The sequence below is a fragment of the Drosophila suzukii genome, chromosome X (genome assembly GCF_043229965.1).
Source record: "Drosophila suzukii chromosome X, CBGP_Dsuzu_IsoJpt1.0, whole genome shotgun sequence".
Lineage (NCBI taxonomy): Eukaryota > Metazoa > Arthropoda > Insecta > Diptera > Drosophilidae > Drosophila > Drosophila suzukii.
This window is the reverse complement of record NC_092084.1, coordinates 5,880,698-5,902,322: the sequence shown is the minus strand read 5'-3', so window position 1 is coordinate 5,902,322 and position 21,625 is coordinate 5,880,698. Positions and strand designations below refer to the sequence as shown.

Here is a 21,625-nt window from a genome sequence, read left to right as displayed (position 1 = left end):
TGAAACGGACCTCAAACTTAAAGGAAAGGAAAATAACGCGAAATCTGTTGCCAAAAAAAAAAACAGAAAAATAAGCACTCAACATAAAATCTAAAACAAGTAACGAGAGAAAAAGAAGAGAAAAACTTAACCATTATATAGTATAATTTGTATAGATGTGTGTCTATTGCATTATTTGTACACGTACATATATATACCGTCTATATATTACCGTATATATGTGTATGCATTTATTTATATACGCTAAACTGAAAAAAAAAAACAAAAACTAAACAAAAACCAAGCAAATATGTCTAAACGAAACAAAACAAAAAAAAATGCAAAACAAAACGAACAAAAAAATTGTAATTGACGTGATGTGTAATGATATTTTTAAAAGCAAATTTTATGCCACGCCCATGCCAAGCAGCCACGCCCCCTTTTTAATGAAAAGGGGATTTCCCCCAGAACGAAGCCCTCTTCCCGCGCGGAATGCAGCGACTCTCCCCGTCCCGCTCGCCCAGTTCCACCTCTCACTCCCACGCTCCGGAATCCGGAATCGGGATTCTGGATTTTGGATTCTGGATCCCGGATCCATGGATCCATGGATCCTCCATGTCAGATGGCGGCCACTGCTCCCGGACTCCATCCAATGGGCTGGCAGCGATGTGGAGGCGCCACAACCAAGAGACGAGGGAAGAAATGATAATGAAATCAAATCAAACAAAACAAAAATAAATTTGTGGGCATTTTCCAAATATTTGTGAAGCATTTGGAAAACGACTTTTTACTGGGGGTGTGCTCCGGGATAAATTGGAAGTTAAGTCTATGGTATAATTCGAAATTTATCTACTACTCGAAACACAAAAATGTGCTCCCGAAATCCCAGTGAGAATATAAAATATTTACTGGGATAAATTGGAAGCTACGTCTATAGTACACTTCAAAATATCCGAACATGTTCATGTTTGATCTACACGAATGCCAAAAATGTGCTTCCAAAATACCAATAACTATAAAATATTTAATGGGGGTAGTCTGAAAAAAAATTAAAAGCTTATTGATAATACAAATCTGAATACATAATACATATCCGAACATATTTTTATTTGATCTCCCAAAATCCAAATACATATATAAAGCATTTATTAGAAATAGTTTTTTATTGCAGTTTTTCAGATGAGACTAGAGGAATTTCAAAAATTTTACTTTAGCTTATATTTTATATTTTACTTTAACCAAACGCATTGTTGTGTTATATCATATTATATTTACAGATGTGTTGATCTTAAACAAGTATTAAACTTTTGGCTATAATATTTTACACCATCTGTATGATATTCATGATATTGAAGCAAATATCATTCTAATCATTATCCGGCCGTCATATGGGCTGAACCTTGAATTCCTTATAAGACATATGTATATCTAGGTCGGCTAGACCAAATTCTAGCACCAGGGTTTTAGCTCATACGCTTTTTCATCGCTGCTAAGTTTGAAATCAAATTCATCGTAATAATCGCTGTCCAATACGATGGTTGTGATTTCAAAGTTGGAAGCGAGGTAGAATCGTATTGGCAAGGAACAGAGGGTCTAAATCGTAGTTCCCATGATCTGCAAAGTGCATCCAGGTGCCAAACACGATTCTCCATCCTTGAAATGGCAATTAACACCCGTCGCTTAAAATTCTTAAATATCCTCATTTGGTAAATTATTTTTATCTTTCAGGTGGTTCAGTTTGTTATTTTTTAGGTACTCTTTGAGATCCTGTTGAGATAGGCTTTTAATGTGAATTCTTTTTATATTTAGAAGACTAGCCTTCCCTCTGATCTTTCTAAACTAGAAACGACACCACGACTTCAATATTTTAAACGTGCTTGGCGTATTCGACTTCAAACGAAACTAAGTTCAATTCAGAGAATTTTTCTAGTATAAAATACAATGTACATATATATTTTCACCGTCAAAATCTAGTCATAGATTAGACAAGTTCGGCATTTGATCCCAAAACTACAAATAATCCATACTATGTGTACGCTGAAAGCCAATGGTGTGCTTCGTCACTACGTGGACAGCCTTTCAATGAGATTTTATGCATTGCCTTATAATACATTTTGAATCTGCCTATATAGAAAAAAGAAATTCAAATCTTATTTTTTTCAATTTCAAAACTCTTTTTTTTTGTCGCTATGAAAATCAGTTGCTTTCACTTATCACCAACTAATAAACAAGCGATAAATTGACTTAAAAATAAAACAAGTTTCTATTAAATTACAAATTATTATTTAAAAATAATTGGCATTAATTTATTCACACAGACGAGGCCCTAACTTAGCTACCCAGAAGGCTGGCCGCAATGGCCTCCGTGTCCATCAGAGTCATTTTATTCGTTAGCTTCGACTTTTTGTAGGCAGGCTCATCGTCGGAGACCTCTTCGTCGTCGTCGTCCACTTCCGCATCATCGTCGGTTGCATCATCGCCTGACTCCGCCTCAGAATCCGAATGCGCTTCTGCACTTTGATCAGATTTGCTCGCCTTATTTTTGTAGACCTTGTCGGGATCTGGCAGCCAGGAGAGGTCCACTGAATGGTCACTCTCGCTGCCGTCATCTTCGGCATCCTGGTCTTCCTCCTCCTCGTCTTCCTCATCGCTGCCCTTGGCTTCCTCCGTCTTCTTGCGCAGCTTCTCGCGCTGCAGCTTGTGTCGCTTCTTGACCAGCTCCCGGAATCGCTGCTTGTCATACTGATCCTCCTCGGTCAGCAGTGCCTTGGAGAGTACCAGATTGATACCTCCGTCGTCGTCGTCGTCCTGGTTCTCCGCTCGCTGTCTGGCACTCAGAGCCTTCATTTGGTTGCGATCATCGGCCATCGTTTCGCCCTCGTCATCGAACTTGAGCTTGGAGTTGACCTGCAGGTTCTTCTTCAGCGCCTTCTTGGCCAGCGACGCCTTGGTGACTAGCTTCTCCCGCTTGGGCACCACAAGTGGGCCCTCTGGCTCATCCTCCTTATCCTCGAGCTCATCCAGTTCCACTGGTCCTCCTTCGACTTCGTGATCCTTACGTTTCACCTTGATAAAGTCTTCGTCATCGCTTTCATCTTCATCCTCTTCACCGCCACCAAAGCTCTGTTGTTTGGTCATCTTGGTAAGCACTGGATTGGCAGCTGGTGGGGCATCGCCCTGTTCCTTCTGCTGCTGCTGCAGCTTCTGCCGCCAAAGGAATTTTTCAAGGAACGGAACGCGCGGCGTAACCGCTAGACCCAGCGATTGAGCAAATGCATCCAGATCCAGGCTGAAGACATTGAACAATCGCTTGTTGCGCATCAGGAACACGGATTTTATGTAGGAGAGGAAGGCACGCTGGGCGGTGGCCCTTAGCTCGGGGAATTGGGCCAGGAAGGCCTCGATCTTGACGCGCGGCGAGAAGAGTTTCTTGGGATCGATTTGCACACAACGGATGTTAATATTCAACTGCTCCTTGAGGGCACCAATCATGTACTCCTCCTCGCTGGGTGTCAGCACAAGAAGGCACTCACCGCGTGTCTTGTTTCGCGCAGAGCGACCCGCTCGGTGAATATACTGCGAGACATCCTCCGGGCAGTCCAATTGCACCACCCAATTGACGGCCGGAAAGTCCAGGCCACGCGATGCCACATCCGTAGAGAACATCACAACGTGGCTCTTGCGAAGGAAGTCCTCGTAGATGGCAATGCGACGATCCTGATGGAGGGTTCCGTATAGGGCCAGCAGCGGGCTACCCGGACGCAGTTTGCAGAAGATCTCGTACAGATACTTGGCCTGCTTGCAACTGGACACAAACACAATGATCTTCTGCTTCAGATGGTTCTTGATGAACGACCACAGCATGGTGATCTTGTCCTCGAGGTTCAGCACCACATAGCTCTGCTGCAGGAGCTCGGGCACGGCCAAGACAGCGGTGCTCGGACCGCTCTTTTTGGAGCCGGAGGGTTCCTCACCAGGCGTCGCTCCTCCGTAGCCGACGTAGACTGGATCCTTTAGGTTAAGCCTCGCCAAATCCTGCACCGTATTCGTTTGCGTGGCCGAGAAGAGCAACGTTTGGCGTACGGGTGGGAAATTTTCAATGATAGAGTTGAGCGTCTTCTGGAAACCCATGTCCAAACACCGATCGGCTTCGTCCAGGACCAACACCTCCATGGTGCTCGTGTTGAAGAGCGGATTCTCGTCCATGTGCTGCAGCAGGCGGCCGGGTGTGCAAATCAGTATGTTGCACTGGTCCATGCGAGTCCGCTCGAACTTCAGATTCTTGCCGCCGATGATGAGGCCGGCGGAGAAGTCGTGATGCTTGCCCACCTTCTTCAGAGTCTCGAAGATCTGGTAGGCCAGCTCGCGGGTGGGCGAGATGATGATGGCGCCCACGCCATCGGTGCGCGACCATTTGTTTATGAACAGGTGCTCCAGAACCTGCAAGAGAGAGTGGTGTATTGGCTTACTAAAGTTTAGCGGAGGAAACCAGGGAGGTTACCAACTTACGGGTATGAGGAAGGCCAATGTCTTGCCACTTCCTGTGACCGCCGCACCCAGCACATCCTTGCCCAGCAGGGCGGGTCCAATGCTCTCCCGCTGCACCTGCGTGGGATGCACGAACTTGGACTCCGCCAGCGCCTTTTGGGTCTTCTTGGACAGCGGGAACTGTGCGAACTTCTTGATGGCCGGCGCATCTATCTCCGCGTACTTGGCCTTAAGTTCTTGGATCTCTGCATCGGTGGCGGCTAGTCGGGATTTGTTGAACTCCTGGCGCGGACGCTTCAGCTTGTTGTCGCCGCTCCCCCGGCCACCGTGAGCTCCCTTGCCCTTGCCCGAGCCAGGCTTGAATCGTGGACCCGGCTTGCCCGGTCCCTTGGGTTTCTGGCGCTGCATTCCCTCTGTTTACTAGACAAAATGGATAGATCCTCCGGATTCGGTTGAAAATCGCACGCGGTTGGTAATAGATATGGAACTCATATAAAATGTGAAATCGATTTATCGGCGTGCATTCGTTGTGCGAGTTGGGTGTCTCTGCTATATTAGCGAATACACCCACCCGTCATTTTAGCGTGACCGTTCGTGTGGAAAATCTTCGGTATATTTTAATACAAAAAGCCGTCACACTATCTGGCAACGCTGTCAAGTGTGTACAGTCCAGTCGTCGAAAAACTCGGAATTTTGTTTTGCAGGTACGCGGCAAACGAAACGGTCAGAGTAAACAACAGTCAGATCCAACCCCGGCCGGAAACGCCATCGAATCGCAAGCCACACAACCGGACAACCCCGGACGCAACATGGTCAAGCCGGGCAAGAAGAAGGTGGTCGAGGAGCTGAGCCGCAAGAAGCTCGAGTCGCGCAAAAACGGTACCGCCCCGGAAAGCGATAACGAGGAGAAGGACATCGCCGGCTCCAATGGGGACACCGGCTCCTCGGTCTCACACTCCACAGCTGCCTCAACCTCGAAGAAGCCGCCAAACAAGCGCAAGGCGCGCCCGTCGACCACTGTGCGCTCGGAGTCGGAGGACAGCGACGATCTGCCCCTAAACTCAAATGGTAACAAGGTGTCCACTTCCACCTCCTCGGCCGCCGCTGGTGGACCGTCGGCGCCCAAGAAGCGCAATCTGGGCAAGCCCAAGGCCAACCCCGCTCCTGCCGCCAAAAATGGCAAGAAGCCCGCTCCAGAGGATCTGGAGGACGATGCCGACCCGGTCAAAAGCGACGCCGAGCCGGAAGCAGAAGTTGAATACGAGGTGGGTCCTAGAATCTAGTTTATAATCCTTTATAAGGTTTTTAAGCTGCTCCAAACGGGGCATCTATGTGCCGATTGGACGACGGAACCTTTATCCCTTGAACGTTTTTTGAACAATTGGTACAGTTTTTGGAACAATGCATCCATGTTCCAATTGGTTCAAAATGGTGGGCTTCCCCATAATGAAACATACATACAATACCGACCGAACTGTCAGATTCCAAACAAGTTTATACAGTTTTTGAAAATTGTAGTTGTCTTAAAAGGTATTTTTCAAAAATAAGCTGTTTAAAAGGTTCGATTCGGTTAGCTTCAATTATTTATCCAAATGGTTATTGGAATTGGATTTAATCATTCTATCAAGTGACAAGTTACCTTTTTACAGACACGATTATCTTTAAAAATCTTTCTGTTATCCCAATCTTTGTTAGTTCTTAAGACATGAGCAAAGGCTGTTCTGATCAGACAATCTAATAAGGTAACCACAATCTCTTCCAGGTGGAGGCCATCGTGGGCCAAAAGACGGTGAAGGGCGCTACCTACTTTCAGGTTCGCTGGAAGGGCTACACCAAGGCCGAGGACACATGGATGCTGGAGGCAGATCTTAGCTGCGACTACTTGCTAGACCAATTTCGGGCTAAGGTAAGTAAAACCTAAACTACACACATCATTTACAAAATAAATTAGATGAGTTGATATGATGATATGATTTATTGAAATTTTCTTATGTCTAACTTATTTTTGCTCCACTTTTCAGCAGGACGCCAAGCCTAAGCCCAGCAAGTCCCCGAAAGCCGGCAAGAAAGCAGGAGCCGGCGGACGTGGTCGCCCGCCCGGAGCCGCAAAGAAGTCGACTGCTGGCCCATCTGATCCTGAAAAGGAATGGGTTGTCGAGCGCATTGTTGACTTTGTGGACAATGCAGAGGGTGGACTGTACCGCATCAGATGGAAGGGCTTCGGTGCCAAGGACGACACCTGGGAGCCGGAGTCGAACCTCTCCTGCGAGGGCTTGATCGAGAAGTTCAAGCGCGACCTGGTCACGCAGAAGAACGTGGAGACCAAGGAGCTGCGCGAATCGCCCAAGAAGACCAAGCGCCTCGTCAACGAATATTACCCGAGGACAAATATTCACAATCGCATTGAGCGCTCCTCGAAGCGGGCTGCCGCCAAGAACCGGTGCGTTTAATATCTCTATATACAAAATAAGGTTAGAATATGCCACAGCTCTAAAGTAATTTTTAGTTGAAACTCCTTTTATTTTCAAACCTTTTTTGAAAATTTTCTAGTATTTCACAAATTAAAAGTTTTGTATATTTTAAAGAAATTTATCATTTATCTTTCTTAGTTTCGTGACAGTAGATATAGATACTTTCAAAGAACATAACTTTTTCTAAAAATTAAGTCCAGAGTACTCTACTCATTGCTCATTTTATTTTGTAAATATTCAATATCTTCTGTGTCCAATTTCTTTATTATTTTGTTTGTAGTTGGTAAAAGGACTGAATCGACCTATTAATATCACCCTTACTTGCAGCGTATTTTACGGCGAGGACTGAGGAAAGGCAGCGGCCCCGCCCCCTCCCAGTGGTCGTCGGCGGAGGCGCCACTAAAATAGGATTTTAGTACACTTTACATTTTTTTTTCGGCATTGGTTTAAGGCGGAATCTTCAAATAACACTCGGCGTTTTCAAAATGGACAAATAACTCTTGCTTGTAATTTTTACAACCAAAATGCAACCGAAGAGTTATTTTGCGAGTCGATTTTGAAAACGCTAACTCTTACTTGCGATTCCCGATTTGGAGGACACACGCAGGCGGTGTACGTGGAGTGTCGCGGCAGATGGAGGGGCCAGGAGTCGAGGAGCAGTTGGACCGCGAACCGAAATTCATTGCATACACGAAATTCTGTCAAGAAACAGCGGACACAATCCAATCCATACACATGCACATGCAACACATTACAAAATACTGAAATACAGATCTATCTAGCATTTAAGTGAGAGGTCGGTCAGGCGCTTGATTGCAGCACGGAATATATGTAGTATTATATCTGGTTGTGCTGCACTCAGCCAGCGTAGATTGTAAGCAATGTAAACCTAGACCTAAACACATACATTTTTTCACATAAGCCGAAGTCTAACATTTGTATCCTAAGTTTTGTCTTTCGAGTAAATTGTGTTCTTCGCAAGCAATTGCCACAGCTGCAAATAGCCTCTTAACTATTCTTCCCGATCGTCTCCATTCATAATATGTATGCAATAGTGTACACAAAGTAACTACATAATAATTAGCAAGGAGCGCAGAAGCCTCCAGTATGATAAAGAATAATAAATATATGTAAACGATGTCAAAAATGCACTCAAACTGCAGATTTTTGGGGGTTTTTGGCGACATGCGAAATAAAATCATTAAAACTTAATATATTTAGGCTGAATTCAAAACAAAGCTTTTAGAAACAACTCGGAGGTTTCTTCTTAGTACTAACTAAATTTTAATACAAAAAAATATTGTTCTTTCTTTGCAAAGCTTTTTAAAGAAAGTATACCTATCTCGTATTTGAACAGAGCTTCCCGAAAGAAATCAAAAATCACTTATCAATGACCTCTAAGAGTTGCTTAATATTTATTTAACTTTCGTTCGACAATCAGTGATAGGTTCTGCTCCATTGCTGGTCTTTTAGAGGCCGGCCTGCAGGCCAAAGCCGGGACCAGTGGGCTCCTCGCTCAGGGAAGTGGGCTCGCCCTTCGGCTCGCTGGCAAAGCGACCGTTGCGGGGACCAGGGGGCGAGATCTTATCCGCCTTCAGGTCGTTCAAAATGTCCTGCATGTCCTTGGCGGTCAGATCCTCCTGCAAAGCGAAAGAACCTTCATTAAAATACATAGATTTGGCTTTCCTTAACGGTTGTCTCTCGACCGCGGATTCCATAACACCAGATGGTAATGAATATTTCAATTAAATTAAGTTATTTGTTAGAAACACTAAAACACCCGTATAAGATTGTTTCTAAAATAAAAGATATGCAAATTATGGCAAATTCAAATGTATGTATAAAGTAGAAGCCTCGACTCTCTAAATTATGGCCATTAAAATTCAAAAGTTCGAAATAAAAGCAAAGACTTGTTTTTATGTGTATATGTAAGTGGAACTTCTGGGATAAAAAAAAGAGATAGGATAGGGTATCATCCATGAAAGGGAACATAAATAAAAAGGGGAACGCAACTCATGAAAGGCATATAAAATAATAATATTTTGCCAAAATAAAAGCTTGAGATGACATTTTCGATGAGGATGTGAGGGGACCTGGGAACTCAGGCCTGGGAACTCAGTGCTTACATAGTAATCATCGTTGATCGCCACCATGGGCGCATTGACGCAGGCGCCCAAGCACTCCACCTCCGAGATGGTGAACTTCCTGTCCTTGGTGGTGTCGCCGACGCCGATGTTCAGCTGCTTCTTGCAGGTCTCCAGGATGTCGTCCGAGCCGCGCAGCCAGCAGGGCGTGGTTGTGCACACCTGGATGTGGTACTTGCCGGTGGGCTTGCGCATGAACATTGTATAGAAGGTGGCCACCTCATAGACGCGCATATTGGGCAGCTGTAGGATCTCGGCCACCTTGTGCATGGCGGAGATGGGCAGCCAGCCGTACTGGCGCTGGGCCAGATCGAGCAGCGGGATCATGGCGCCGCGCTTGTGGCCCTCCGGATAGATGCTGAGAATGGCCTCCACGCGCTTCTTGTTCTCCGGCGTGAACTCGAACGGGATGTTGGGATTATCCTCGGGCGTGTCGCGGTGCACGAAGAGATTTTCGCTGGCCCGGGCACTGCTGGTGGCGATTGCCCGGATGTTGGCGCGCTGCAAGTAATAGCAATATCCTTAATGTTATTGTTTTCCTGGCACAAATTATATAACCAAGGTGGGCACAGGCAGGCCCGCTGCCCTTTCTGGCCAATTTAATGCCCATTTTGGGGGCTTCACTACTCACCACAGCGGCCAGCGTCTTGGAGGCACAGTTCGTCAGCATTCTGGCGTTTCCAAAATAATGAAAAGGCTGAAAATTTGCTCTGATGTTATGTGAAGCTGACAGTTTTTTTTACAAGCACCGCTCACAGCTGATTTTCGGAGGGCGTTTTCCAACACTAGTTAGAGATGGACCATTCTACAGGGAACATTTAAAAAAGGAAATGTATTAATTAACGGTTTTTATAACGAAATAATTATATCCACTTGTAGATCTAATTAAAAACTTAAAAAAAGCTCTTAAGCAGAACTTAGCTGATATGTCTTTTTTGTATTGGTTAGTTTGTAATATTAGAAATCCTTTTCACAACGTTGTTTTTTATTGTGTATGGAGCAATGAGAGGGAGTTGTCTGACATCATACTCAGCTTAATTCTTGCTTAAAATGTTTATTTGTAACCCTTTTTTTTTATAAAACGGACCGATTTTATATTTGTTGTACTTTGTACATAACGATGTTTAGCACTCATTACGCATCTTCCAACACTGACTGCAAAGTCGATAGGCTTCATTGCCAATCGAAAAACGCGCAAACTTGAAAAAAGTAGCGAGAAAAGAACAAGCGACGGACCGAAAATGGAAAAATATCCGCGTGCCATCGAGTTTCTTGGCCAAAAATGGCAAAAAAGTGATCAAATGGAGCAGCTCGAAGAGGAGCTCAAAAGTGGAGCCGAAATGCGAAAAGAGGAGGAGAGTAAGTGCAAGAAAAGCCCAAAACAGGTGAGCGATCTCAACATGTTTCTACTTGTCGCAGCCATTCGCCCGAAATTGGAGGAGCTGATGATTGACACGATGCTGGCTAAGCAGGGCTCCGTCAATCTAAAGAAGGCTGCGGATGATAAGAATAAGGCAAATACCATGGTACAGAACTGCATCGGCCAGATCATGCAGATGGAGCAGCTGCTGGAGGACGCCGGTCTCCAGAACATTCTCTACTACACGGTCCAGCGCAAAGAACACGAGGCCGAGCAAAAAATGGCGGTCCTCGCAGACCTAGCTGCCCACGAGGAAGAGCAGAACGCCATTCTCGAAGATCGCGATATAGGTAAGATCCAAACACCTCCGACTCACAAGGCATTTGTGCATCTACATATCTATATCAGTTGCAGAGAGAAAGTCTTTCTTTTTCTCGCTTTTAAATAAAAACCATTGGTTAGCCTTCTGAAATCGCGCAGAGGGTCACAAGCCTATAAATATTACTAGATAATTGTTTAAATTAATTTTTTAATGATTCTCATACATTGTACATATTTTGATTCCCAGTTAAGGAAACGCGCGTGGAGCTGAAGGGCAAAATAGAGACCGACCAGATTGTAGACGAAATGGATCAAGAACTACTCAACTTGGATTACGAGTGGACGATTACGATCGGTGATCTGAATGACAATCGTAACAAGAAGATAGTCAGCATTGTTCAGCTAAGTCAGCAGATCAATGAAATGCACGCAATGGTAGGTACTTGGCAAGTGGCCAAATGTTTAGTAAATTATATCTCCTAAAACCAAAATGTGACTGATACAGCTTTTATACCGAATTTTTAAATTATTTTTTCCGTTTTTCAGTTCGAAAAAATGGACTTACTTCATAATAAATTCAGCCCTGAGTGGCGTGTTGCTGAAAAAAATGCGTTTGACATGAAATCCGAGGTTTCACAGCTTCCGGTAAATCCATCTACTGATTCGACTGTGAACTTTCTCAAGAACCTTCTGTTTGAGAAGCCCACACAGAATGACATTGAAGTCGAGGAGACCGACGAAAGCAAGGAGAGTGAGCAGGATATGACTCAGGAGGTGGAGACACCGATACGGTCCATATTGGTCAATCGCGAGGAAGCTGATCCTGCTTTCTTCTCTAGCTTGGAGTCAAAGCAAGTTCGCTTTGCTGCTTCTCCGGAGCTAATCCAGATAAGGGAGATGGAAGTAGATGATCAGGGCTGGCCATCCGATTCAGGAGAGCCTGAAGAGCTAGAAGAAGAAGAAGTCGAGGAGTCATCGGATGAGGAGGAGGAGGTATCAGAGGAAGAACTGGAAGAAGCGGATGATGATGAGATAGAGGTGGATTCAGATGACGAATCCGAGGAATATTCGGAAGACGAACTGGAGATAGAAGACGAAGGACTTGGAGAGGATGCACAAGTGAAGAAACCAAAAGAGAAGCTGTTGGTTCTCGAGCAGAAGGAGTATGAAGAGAAGATGGGATCAGAAATGGAGGAATCCGGATCAGACGACAAGGGATCTGGTGGGGAGGCATCAGTTGAGGAGGAGTCGGGTATGGTAGCCGGCCAAATAGATGACGGTATAACTCCAAAGCAACAGGAGCTGCCAACAACTGAAGCAGATGCTCAGCTGGACGCTTTCTTTAATGACAACATGGCCGCCAACCCCGAAAAGCCGAAAATACTTAGCGTGGAGGCTATCCCGTCGATCCAAACTTCGGAGGATGGTGACAATATACCCAGCACCTCCAGCGGCATTCGCAGCAGCTTCACTTCTAGACTGCTCTCAACAAATACTATGGAGCTGAACAAGGACGAACCACTGCCGCCCAAGCGCCTCAAACTTGAGGAAGATGAGTTCCCAATGGCCCAGCCTCAGCCCGACCCTTTCAAGTCTCTATCGACCAATTACGAGGGCAATGAGGATAACCAATCTCTAGAATTCGACTCTCCCACTAACGATATCAACGACGACTACTTGCTGAACTTCAGCGATGATAATGATGTTACACTCACTAGCACATCATACATACTATAATTTTGGAATTTATAGTGATAAAAAATTATTGTGTTCCTTAAAGAGAACACAATTAATTTTAATAATGCTGAAAAAAGCTCCATACATTCTAACAACATTTTTGAACTATCAAAAAATATGTTTAGCTATAGGAACAGCTATACTTAACAAACATAAAAACTTAAGGTTAGGGCTTCCAAAAGAATAGACACCATGCCTAAGTATTTACTACAACATTTTGTAGAAATTTAATGTGTTCTTAAAAAACGAAAAACAAAATTTGAAAAAATGTATTCTTTTTGAAACGGTTTAAACGAATTTCATGTTTAGCCAACTAATCGGCGTTTAATACATTTAAAAGACATTTAAAACCTTAAAACATGTGAAAAAACGAGAGTTCTATAAAGTATAAATATGTTTGAGAAAAACAACTCGCAAAAAAGCTACTGAAGGCTCATTTTTAATTTGTATTAAAAAAAAACGAAAAATATTTTAACAGACTTTAATTTAAAAATGTATTCAAAAAGCTCAAAATCTGTGCTGAGTAATAAAGATTTTCTACTAAAAGGCTAGATAAGCTATTTTAACTATGATGGCTAATTTTGAAGAACCATGTATTACTGTATGAGTACTGGTATAAAACTCCTGTGAACCATATAACATTTAATTGAAATATTCAAATATCACTTATTTGGCGCCAATGGTTGTTGTCTGAGCTAAATGTGATTTTTATTCGGTATTTTTATGGTATGTTTTGGTACACGCCAGCATTCCGCAATTGGTATTTTGGGACACTGCGGTCCAAAACCACGAGTTTGGTTTTTTTGGATTGAATAGTTTATTTTGAACAAATTTGAATTTTAATTCAATGGCTCGGAAGCGGAAGATTCCCGTGCGCAAGCACCACGGCATCCGCGATCCCCTCAAGCAGCAGGAGCAGAAGGAGAAAAAGTAGCCACATATTGAAAAGTCAGTCGGGACGAACTAACTAAACTTGTGTCCACATTGCAGACTCTCCAAAGTAACCAACAATCCGCCCGAGAGGAAGGACGAGCAGCAGGTGTCCTTCAAGTTTCGGCAGTTCCAGAAGCTGGCCGATGCCACCAAGACGGGCAAGAAGCTGAAACTGGGTCAGATTGGCCGGGAGGATAGGCCGAAATCCGGTCCAGGAGCTAAATCCGGTGGTAGTGCCGCCTCCAAGGAAACGCGGAACATCAAGCAGTTTGCTAACGAGACGGACGAGGATTACCTGCGTCGTGTGAACCGCATTACCAGTGCATCCGTCCGGGAAGCCCACTACGAGGCCAAGTACGGGGTGAACGTGTTAAGGAACCCCAAAACCGGGGAGATTACGGTCCAAAAGAGGCCCAAGAACGAGATTGACGAACTGCTCAAGCAGAAGCAAAAGGAGCAACGTTTGGCGGGCAAAAAGGGTCGCAAGAAGACTCAATTAGTACAAAAATCCACTCTGGATGCCAAAACCAGCCGAGAGTTGGTCAAAAGAGCCTACAAGGAAGCCCAGCAAGAGGTCGATTCGGAGGAGAAGCAAAATGCCGGACCAACGGAATACAAACGGGATGTGGTGGCCTTCGGGGAGATTGTCCATGCACCGCCTTCCATCAAAACCCTGCCGCGCAAGGCGGAAAAAAGCGAGACAGTGCCACGACCAGGACGTAAGGCCAATCTCCTTCTCAAATCCATGCTAGATCCGGATAAAATTCAGTCAAACGAGCAGGAGCAGGATGAAAGTAGTCGCTCAAAGGTGGCCGCCAAGTCCAAGAGCCCCTTTAAAACGCCCACAAGGGCGCAGATGAAGGGCAAGAGAAAGGATCTGCCACTGGCCACAAGATCCATGCTGGAATCCGAGCGCAATAAAATGGTTCTACTCTACCGTCAGCTCAAGAACAAGACGACAGCGGATGCCTGAAGAACTTAGACTAGATTTATAACGTAAATCTTATTTTTTACCCTAACAAACCTTAAACTTAATCATTAATGTTACATTTATGCATTTGTTACTTATTGAAACTAATGAGTAGTTTCGGTATAGAATGTTTGAAGGATAGGATTCTTATTAAATCTATTTTTTTTACAAAAAAATAATAAAATATAGTGTTTTTCCTATTTGTTAATACCAAGAAAGCGGAGCTTGTTGAGCTCAATTAAATAACGAGCTATATTAAGCAATATTTATTAAATTCTCCAATCAAAACATTATATTTAGTATCGTAATTTAAACAAAACTAATTTAGCGCAATTTGGAATAGTGTGATCAGACTCAATCAGAATACGGCATATTTTTCTGGATTCTTTAAGGTATATTTTTACCTAGAGACTTTAGTATATCGCCTAAAGATACAACCGTGACCCGAGAAATATCGATATAGCGAGTGTTTTTGACATTTTTTTATTTAAATTACTTCCTTAACTATTTTTATGAGGAAAGCAGTAAGCTAAATGAATTTTAATACTCAAATTTAACAGTATTGAACACGTATGTGATTTAAAGAGTTAATTTCCTAACAATGGAACTTTAGTTCTGAAATGTATAGTTATATATATAAAAATTTATAAAAATTCGAAATCAGCTGGTGCTAAAATTCGCCAACCGCTGCGAAATGTAGTATATAAAAATACCCTATTATAAAACCTCAAAAATATATTTGAATAAAATTGCGATATATCTGGTGAAAAAATATAACGATAACACAAAATATCGATATATCGATATTTTGATATATTTTTCACATCCCCAAAATTAATAAAAATTAGTAAATTATTCTGCAGTGTGAGCGCGCGTCTCGAAACTCGGTCGTAGCTAACAACAAACACAAAAAACAAAGAAAAACATAAAAAGACGCCGAGAATTCAGTAGCACACGACAATTGCGTTTGTCACTCTGTTAGCCAACATCCCGATTTTTTTTGGTTTATTGATTAAATTCATTGCAGTGGAGACACACAAGAACACACACACACACGCACACATAGGCACGGGCACGCGGATAGAGAGGAAAACAACAACAAATTGTTAGTGGCGCGCAAATACACACACAAATAACAATAACAATTGATAAATTGCTTAGACGCTAAATGAGTCAATCGTGAAATAAATCGGTTTTAGAGGTTTTCAAATCGGGTTTACAAACGACATACTGAAAACCGCAATGTCTTGCTGCACTGGTGTGGGTGAGTATTGGCTGTTCTTGTTGTTGTTGCTTATCAGCTGGGCGAAGGAACGGTGATTAACCCGTAGTTAGTGCGCTGGCTGGAGAAGCTAACAACGCTGATTAACCCGTAGTCGGTCGGTGGTGATTAGGGCGACCTCTAGCCTACCCCTAGTTTTTAATCCGTTTCATCTTTCCCCCTTTTTTTTTAGCGATGACCGACAAGGGGATTACTATGCGCAATGGCAGGACCAAGACGCCGCAGGATCAGGTGGCTCCGTTATTGCCACAGGTGCAGCAGCAGCAGGAGCAACAGGATATTAACCCACAACAACAACAACAACAGCAGCAGCAACAACAGGCCACTCCGCAGAAACAAGCCATGTCCCCGGACGAAAGGAAGGCCACCAAAAAGTCCCTGGTCATCGTGGCGGGCATTTTTGTGGCCAGCCTGGCCACCATGTGCTATGTGTACGCCATATTCCCCGAGCTCAACGCGTAAGTGGGTCTATCTGGGGTTAAAGCGCCACGGATGATGTGTCCCCAGCGCATTCGTGCACCTCTAAGGTGTTAAGTGGGCTCGGTGTGTGTGCGAGTGTGTGTTTGTCTCGCTTGATTTGAGAGCAGAGATGAGGGGTAAAGATTCGCTAGAAGTAGCTAGATCGTATAAAACTATGGTTAGTAACAAGACATCCGAAAGATAGAAAAAATCTTAAAGATCCCATCTGCAAGATGTAATAATCTTATAGCAGATCTTTCAAATACCTTATACAAAGAAAATTACTCCCTAGTTTTATACAGTTTATACAGAGTACACATTTGTGTAGCTGAAGCTCTGTGTTTAAAGATTGCTTCTCGAAAATCGTCTTTGTCAGCCCGGGTCTTAAATAATCAGAAATCATTTTGTTGAAAGTTCAAGATGTTTGTTTGTATATTCTTCAGATTTCCAATTCCCCCCACTCCATTGGAATTTGATTTGCATGGAATCAGCCAGTCATCGCATAATCTGTCAGCTTTTTGTTATCAGATTTATTCAGCAAACCAAAGGGGGTGGAAAACGATCAGTCGGTATCACTCTAATCTTTTGATTTTGGTCCCTTGCTAGACTCATTGTATTGATAAAGTTGTGCAATTTTTCTTATCTTCAGTCTTTTTTGTCTGTTTAATTTTTGTTAGCATGTCATTTACCGTTTTGCCATATAGTGATAATAAGGCAATTGCAATAGTTACCAAATTATGATATATTTTACGACATTATAGAAGCCCTTATCTTTCTATTGTGTGTTTGCTTCCATTCCAGAGGCGTTTTCGGGGGTAAAGATAAGGGTTTTCACATAGAGTTATAAATACTACTTATAAAATATCTGTATATGTAGCTCCAGGAAAATAGCTAGACTTGACTGGAAAATATCCAAATTTACAGTACTATCTGGCGAGAGGGTTTATTCGCACACCCACATACACACGCATCGAGTCACGCCACCGATATTGTATACCATACTATATAGATACTATGTTTACACCACGTCTCGCTTTTTTTCCGACTTCCGCAGGTCGGAAAAACAACACTTGAAAATTCCGCGAGATATCCAAGATGCTAAGATGCTGGCCAAGGTCCTTGATCGCTACAAGGACATGTACTACTTCGAAGTGATGTTCGGCGTGGTGGTCGCCTACGTATTGTATCCTTTTATCAAATGGAAATACCCATACCAAAAATCGAGAATCAAAGCCAGAGGTATCAAAGTACAGAAAATTACCGATTAGATAAGCCCTATAGAGTTCTATTGTCCGGCGGTGACCTTGACCCGATTACCAAAAAAGAAGACCCCGCACCACAAAACTATTCACGGTCAGTCGTACAATCGTGTGTGTGTGTTTTATCTACCTTAATTAATTCACGATCACCGATCGGAGCGCATAGTGTGCATATTAATTACGTGGGCAGCACTCGGAAGTGCGAGCGAGATGGCTCTAGGAAGCAAGAGAACAGCTGAGGTTGCCTTCCCGCTCTTACTTACTACTTGCACTCTCTGGGGTGGACCCAAGTCGTTTGGACTCCCAAGTAAATGATGTCGAATGAATATGTGTCAAAAACGTCAAAATATCTAATATCTATCTAATATGTTCATTGGTTTACTGCTTACTCTTTTTGTTCAGTAAGCAGTGACTGGCCATTGATCTATGATCACTCATTACCCCAACTTTCATTTTTAAATCTGCACAGCGTAGATAGAAGTTGGCCACATGGCGTATGGTTAATAAGATAACCCATACGCAGTGTGGATCCATTTAATGTACAATTTTGAATTAATATGCAATTCAGTTCAATTTGAACGATTTTAGGCATATTGTAGTTTAAAAATGATAAAACTTTTTTATTTCATTTATTTTGTGAGTGTTAGGTTCCTCAATGAAATGCGGTCCACTTTAATGCACGTATGTAGCATGAGCTACCTAAAAAATCGACTTTGGACACTCGAGTGACGCATTCTTTGTGTTTGTTGCTGTTTTAGACGCAGAAATCAGCTGAGCTGGACACAATTTTGTTGTCGTCAGTGTTTTGATTTGTGCTTTCTGTTTACTGCTCTTTATTTTTTGATTCAATTGCGTTTTTAGACCCCAGCCAAGGCAAAGAAAAAGAGAAGAGCACATGCCAAAGCAAAGTGTGTGTGTATGAGTATTTTTTATGGCCCCCGTGCAATTCTTATCGGGCATTTGTAGAATACGTGGTCCGATGCCAGATGATACGATTCTGCCGGATTCTCGGGGTCTGTGCTGCGATGAGGGTGTCGTTGTCAACTCTTTGCGTTTATAAATAACCGCCCACAGTCGTTTGAGCACGCGTCCCACTAGTCGTACGATCTGTCTTTGATCCCATGCACAGTGATCCCTAGAAAATCAGAGCTTGAGAACATGGCACCAAGCAATTAAATCAGATAGTAAAACAATTTGCGAGGAAGCTAAGTTTCTGGATTTCCTTAAAGTTTTATTAACTATGAAAGCAGGAAGATTTCAAGATCTATAAAAAACATAACTATGAATATTGGTATACAAAAGTTTGCTGTGCTTATCTAGATCAGGGTTTAGTTTAAATGTTGTCTAAAGCTATTTTTTTCTTTTATTTGGGGCATAAACAGGGCAAACCAAATGATTTTTATTGTGAACAAAATGTTTTTTTTTCGAACCGATTATTATTTAAATAGACGGATAGACGTTGAATAAGCCTTCAAACTCGGCTGCCACTGTATAAAGAAATGCAGCTATGTATTATTCAGATCGAACCGCCTACAACTGGTTGCCTTGACCCCATTTGAAACCCATTTATAGCCTGCAAACATTCGCCATTCCCGGATCGCTGTTTCTGTCGATTCTACTCGGTTTCCTGTACAAGTTCCCGATCGCCCTGTTCCTCATCTGTTTCTGCTCGGCGCTGGGCGCCACCCTATGCTATACACTTTCCAATCTGGTCGGACGCCGCCTGATCCGGCACTTCTGGCCCAAGAAAACCAGCGAGTGGTCGAAGCACGTGGAGGAGTACCGGGACAGTCTGTTCAACTACATGCTGTTCCTGCGCATGACCCCGATCCTGCCCAACTGGTTCATCAACCTGGCATCGCCGGTGATCGGTGTGCCGCTGCACATCTTCGCACTGGGCACCTTCTGCGGCGTGGCACCGCCCTCGGTGATCGCCATCCAGGCGGGCAAGACGCTCCAGAAGATGACCAGCTCGAGCGAGGCCTTCTCGTGGACCTCGATGGGCGTCCTGATGCTCTGCGCCTGCGCATCCTTGCTGCCCGGTCTCCTCAAGAACAAGTTCAAGCACAAGAAGGAGGCGTAAGCTGGTCGGGAGATCAGATCGGTCGCGAATATATATATATTTATTTATATGTATGTGCTATTCCCCAAACTGAAACCAAAACAACCCGAGAAATCATTAATTGTAACTTATAAACTACGACAGAAACAAAAGGTAAAACACACAAACCGCGATGATTGTTTTTATAATTGAACGCGGCAAAGAAAGAAGAAGAAAAAGCCCGCCCAGAAATAAATTTCGGATTGCCACTTTGGGTCTCGATCCACTATGTTTAAGTCTACTACAAAATATCTGTGTTTATCCTATTATTACATGATTAATTTTTTCTAAACTTACTCTTACCAAACAACTTTTGCATCATATGTTTCCATCAATTGTTTTTAAGTTAGTGAATTTTTGTTTAGTGCTATTGCAGTATTTACTAGTAAAGTTCTCCTATAAGTAAATCAAATTAGCAGAAATCCATTGAATATTACGCAACGTATGTAAGTTAAAAGATAAAAAAAAGAATGTATGTGTCTGCAAGTAAATGTTCAACAAAGATAAATTGAAAAGCATGTGTTGTTATTTGGTTGGTATAAGAAAACGGGTCTTAAAATATAATACAAAACATGACATATTTAATTTAAACAGCTGGAAATGAACGCCGTTTAACGACTAAAAGGCGAAGCTTTTGGTTTAAGCTTTCAAACTTTTGGCGGTATTTTTGAATTCCAGCTTTGGGAACTTTTGCCCTCTACCTCTTGCCACTTTCAATTACTCCCACCAAAACGTTGGCTCCCTTGTCGCCGGTTCTTTGTTATGGTTTTAATTAGCCTTTGTTATTGTTTGGCCTTTGTTTTTACGTTTTTTTCTTGGCCTCCTTGCTTTTGTTATTCTTGGCCTAATGCTGTTTTGGTCGCCATTTGATTTGTGTGCTCAATTAGTTAAGCAAACTTTTTTAAAAGGATTAGCTGTCGAAATCCGTTCTGCAAGAATATTTTTAATTCACTTTCACTTCGAAAGTGACTTTCCGCTCTTCCACAAGATTTGTTATCAACTGTCTGCAAGCTTGTGGTTTTCTTTTCCCGAAGGTCCTTAGCCAGACGGTGCTACAGGTATCTCTATACACAGGGCCGACAAAAACCATAGATATTGTTCAAAGCGATACTAGCAAGCACATCGTGGCCAACATGGCTCTTATCTGCTGTTGTCCTGCTCTTCGTAATTGATTTAGGATGCGTGTAGTGAAACATAAAAGGCCTGGTGGAGACTACAGTGGATATTGGATAAAATGAAATCAATTAGGAAAGCACGCACGTAATAATGAAAATGCATGTTATTAAAGAAAACAGGGGGCTAAAGAATTCGCAACTCTTAAAAACAGGCAGAAAACTATTTAAAGTTTAAGTTGGATAGAGAAATATATAGGGCCCTGATAAAGACTACAGTGGATATTGGATAAACTTAAATCAATAAGAATTGCATTCACTTAATAAAATTTCATGATTTTAAAGAAAAACGTGGGACTGAAGAATTCGCGACTCTTAAAAATAGGCCGAAATTCATTTAACGTTTAAGTTGGATTTCCTTATCACTAAAAGGTGCAATCTCATAAATGCTGATGCATTGGATTTTTAAAAAAATGAATATTCCCAACCGGTTTTCCCTTTATCGAGGCACTACCGTACGACCATGCCAGCATAGAAATTGTATTAACGACATCATAATTCCCTTTGCCTTGCGTTACATCAGTACAAAGGCGTACGCCAACTTTTGGTAATTGCCTAAAAAATATGCACATCTTTATTGGGCTTAAGTAGTACAGATATGAGCTGACGTGGGTGCTTCGAGTGTTTCTGTCTGTTTCAGGCAACAAATTCTGATCACTTAATGTGCCCAGACAAATGGTAATGGTACACTCAAAAAAAAAATCACCATAAATATTAGAAAATCGCCCGTGATTTCAAACCGCCATTGAATTAAGAAATATTTTCTTGATTATAGAAAAAATGCCTACAATTTAAGGAATTCGCCATAATTTATTTTTTTTTTGTAATGAAGAAGAGGAAGAACCGTATTTTTTTCTTAAACTAATGGCGAATTTTTCTTGATTTTTTTTCTTGAAATAATGGTAAATTCTTACTTAAATATAGGAAAGAAATACCCATATTTTAAGAG

At 42.6% G+C, this 21,625-nt stretch overlaps 6 protein-coding genes and 1 pseudogene across 8 annotated transcripts; 5 read left to right on the top strand and 2 right to left on the bottom strand.

Moving 5' to 3' along the window:
- Positions 1–251: 251 nt before the first annotated feature.
- LOC139353490 (uncharacterized) lies at positions 252–750 on the top strand (annotated as a pseudogene).
- A 1,379-nt stretch (positions 751–2,129) lies between these two features.
- On the bottom strand, positions 2,130–4,961 carry LOC108016602 (probable ATP-dependent RNA helicase DDX10). The gene is made up of 2 exons (XM_017083292.4): positions 4,489–4,961; positions 2,130–4,419 (listed from the first exon to the last, which is right to left on the bottom strand). Exons 1-2 carry the CDS (start codon positions 4,873–4,875, stop codon positions 2,311–2,313), a joined length of 2,496 nt encoding a protein of 831 aa, XP_016938781.2. The 5' UTR covers positions 4,876–4,961; the 3' UTR covers positions 2,130–2,310.
- Positions 4,962–5,105: 144 nt separating this feature from the next.
- On the top strand, positions 5,106–8,089 carry LOC108016873 (uncharacterized). Of its 3 annotated transcripts, none has more exons than XM_017083756.4 (4): positions 5,106–5,732; positions 6,230–6,373; positions 6,492–6,907; positions 7,266–8,089. In XM_017083756.4, exons 1-4 carry the CDS (start codon positions 5,277–5,279, stop codon positions 7,285–7,287), a joined length of 1,038 nt encoding a protein of 345 aa, XP_016939245.2. In that variant the 5' UTR covers positions 5,106–5,276; the 3' UTR covers positions 7,288–8,089. The 3 variants fall into 3 exon arrangements, with proteins under 3 accessions (XP_016939245.2, XP_016939246.2, XP_016939243.2); XM_017083757.4 differs by having other exon boundaries at positions 6,489–6,938; XM_017083754.4 differs by having other exon boundaries at positions 5,107–5,732; positions 6,489–6,907.
- Positions 8,090–8,329: 240 nt separating this feature from the next.
- ND-24 (NADH dehydrogenase ubiquinone) lies at positions 8,330–9,886 on the bottom strand. Its single transcript, XM_017083758.3, has 3 exons — positions 9,714–9,886; positions 9,065–9,583; positions 8,330–8,578 (listed from the first exon to the last, which is right to left on the bottom strand). The coding sequence occupies exons 1-3, from the start codon at positions 9,750–9,752 to the stop codon at positions 8,408–8,410; spliced, it is 729 nt and encodes a 242-aa protein (XP_016939247.1). The 5' UTR covers positions 9,753–9,886; the 3' UTR covers positions 8,330–8,407.
- A 369-nt stretch (positions 9,887–10,255) lies between these two features.
- Positions 10,256–12,969, top strand: corolla. The gene is made up of 4 exons (XM_017083383.4): positions 10,256–10,441; positions 10,502–10,792; positions 11,011–11,198; positions 11,310–12,969. The coding sequence occupies exons 1-4, from the start codon at positions 10,324–10,326 to the stop codon at positions 12,498–12,500; spliced, it is 1,788 nt and encodes a 595-aa protein (XP_016938872.2). The 5' UTR covers positions 10,256–10,323; the 3' UTR covers positions 12,501–12,969.
- A 293-nt stretch (positions 12,970–13,262) lies between these two features.
- LOC108016652 (coiled-coil domain-containing protein 137) lies at positions 13,263–14,587 on the top strand. Its single transcript, XM_017083360.4, has 2 exons — positions 13,263–13,430; positions 13,491–14,587. Exons 1-2 carry the CDS (start codon positions 13,348–13,350, stop codon positions 14,404–14,406), a joined length of 999 nt encoding a protein of 332 aa, XP_016938849.2. The 5' UTR covers positions 13,263–13,347; the 3' UTR covers positions 14,407–14,587.
- A 665-nt stretch (positions 14,588–15,252) lies between these two features.
- On the top strand, positions 15,253–20,019 carry stas (Transmembrane protein stas). The gene is made up of 4 exons (XM_017083916.3): positions 15,253–15,667; positions 15,858–16,143; positions 17,199–17,327; positions 18,976–20,019. The coding sequence occupies exons 1-4, from the start codon at positions 15,646–15,648 to the stop codon at positions 19,484–19,486; spliced, it is 948 nt and encodes a 315-aa protein (XP_016939405.2). The 5' UTR covers positions 15,253–15,645; the 3' UTR covers positions 19,487–20,019.
- Positions 20,020–21,625: the final 1,606 nt, after the last annotated feature.

Bases quoted from the DNA above. Each gene is read 5' to 3' on its own strand.
- LOC108016602 (XM_017083292.4), bottom strand. From the start codon at position 4,875: ATGCAGCGCCAGAAACCCAAGGGACCGGGCAAGCCGGGTCCACGATTC. The intron at 4,420-4,488 runs GTAAGTTGGTAA...TCTCTCTTGCAG, and splicing joins CATTGGCCTTCCTCATACCC to GTTCTGGAGCACCTGTTCAT.
- LOC108016873 (XM_017083754.4), top strand. From the start codon at position 5,277: ATGGTCAAGCCGGGCAAGAAGAAGGTGGTCGAGGAGCTGAGCCGCAAG. The intron at 5,733-6,229 runs GTGGGTCCTAGA...AATCTCTTCCAG, and splicing joins AAGCAGAAGTTGAATACGAG to GTGGAGGCCATCGTGGGCCA. The intron at 6,908-7,265 runs GTGCGTTTAATA...CCTTACTTGCAG, and splicing joins CGGGCTGCCGCCAAGAACCG to CGTATTTTACGGCGAGGACT.
- ND-24 (XM_017083758.3), bottom strand. From the start codon at position 9,752: ATGCTGACGAACTGTGCCTCCAAGACGCTGGCCGCTGTG. The intron at 9,584-9,713 runs GTGAGTAGTGAA...TATTACTTGCAG, and splicing joins CCAAGACGCTGGCCGCTGTG to CGCGCCAACATCCGGGCAAT. The intron at 8,579-9,064 runs GTAAGCACTGAG...TTCGCTTTGCAG, and splicing joins CGATCAACGATGATTACTAT to GAGGATCTGACCGCCAAGGA.
- corolla (XM_017083383.4), top strand. From the start codon at position 10,324: ATGGAAAAATATCCGCGTGCCATCGAGTTTCTTGGCCAAAAATGGCAA. The intron at 10,442-10,501 runs GTAAGTGCAAGA...TACTTGTCGCAG, and splicing joins AATGCGAAAAGAGGAGGAGA to CCATTCGCCCGAAATTGGAG. The intron at 11,199-11,309 runs GTAGGTACTTGG...TCCGTTTTTCAG, and splicing joins TCAATGAAATGCACGCAATG to TTCGAAAAAATGGACTTACT.
- LOC108016652 (XM_017083360.4), top strand. From the start codon at position 13,348: ATGGCTCGGAAGCGGAAGATTCCCGTGCGCAAGCACCACGGCATCCGC. The intron at 13,431-13,490 runs GTAGCCACATAT...TCCACATTGCAG, and splicing joins CAGGAGCAGAAGGAGAAAAA to ACTCTCCAAAGTAACCAACA.
- stas (XM_017083916.3), top strand. From the start codon at position 15,646: ATGTCTTGCTGCACTGGTGTGG. The intron at 16,144-17,198 runs GTAAGTGGGTCT...CGACTTCCGCAG, and splicing joins ATATTCCCCGAGCTCAACGC to GTCGGAAAAACAACACTTGA. The intron at 17,328-18,975 runs GTATCCTTTTAT...ACCCATTTATAG, and splicing joins GTGGTGGTCGCCTACGTATT to CCTGCAAACATTCGCCATTC.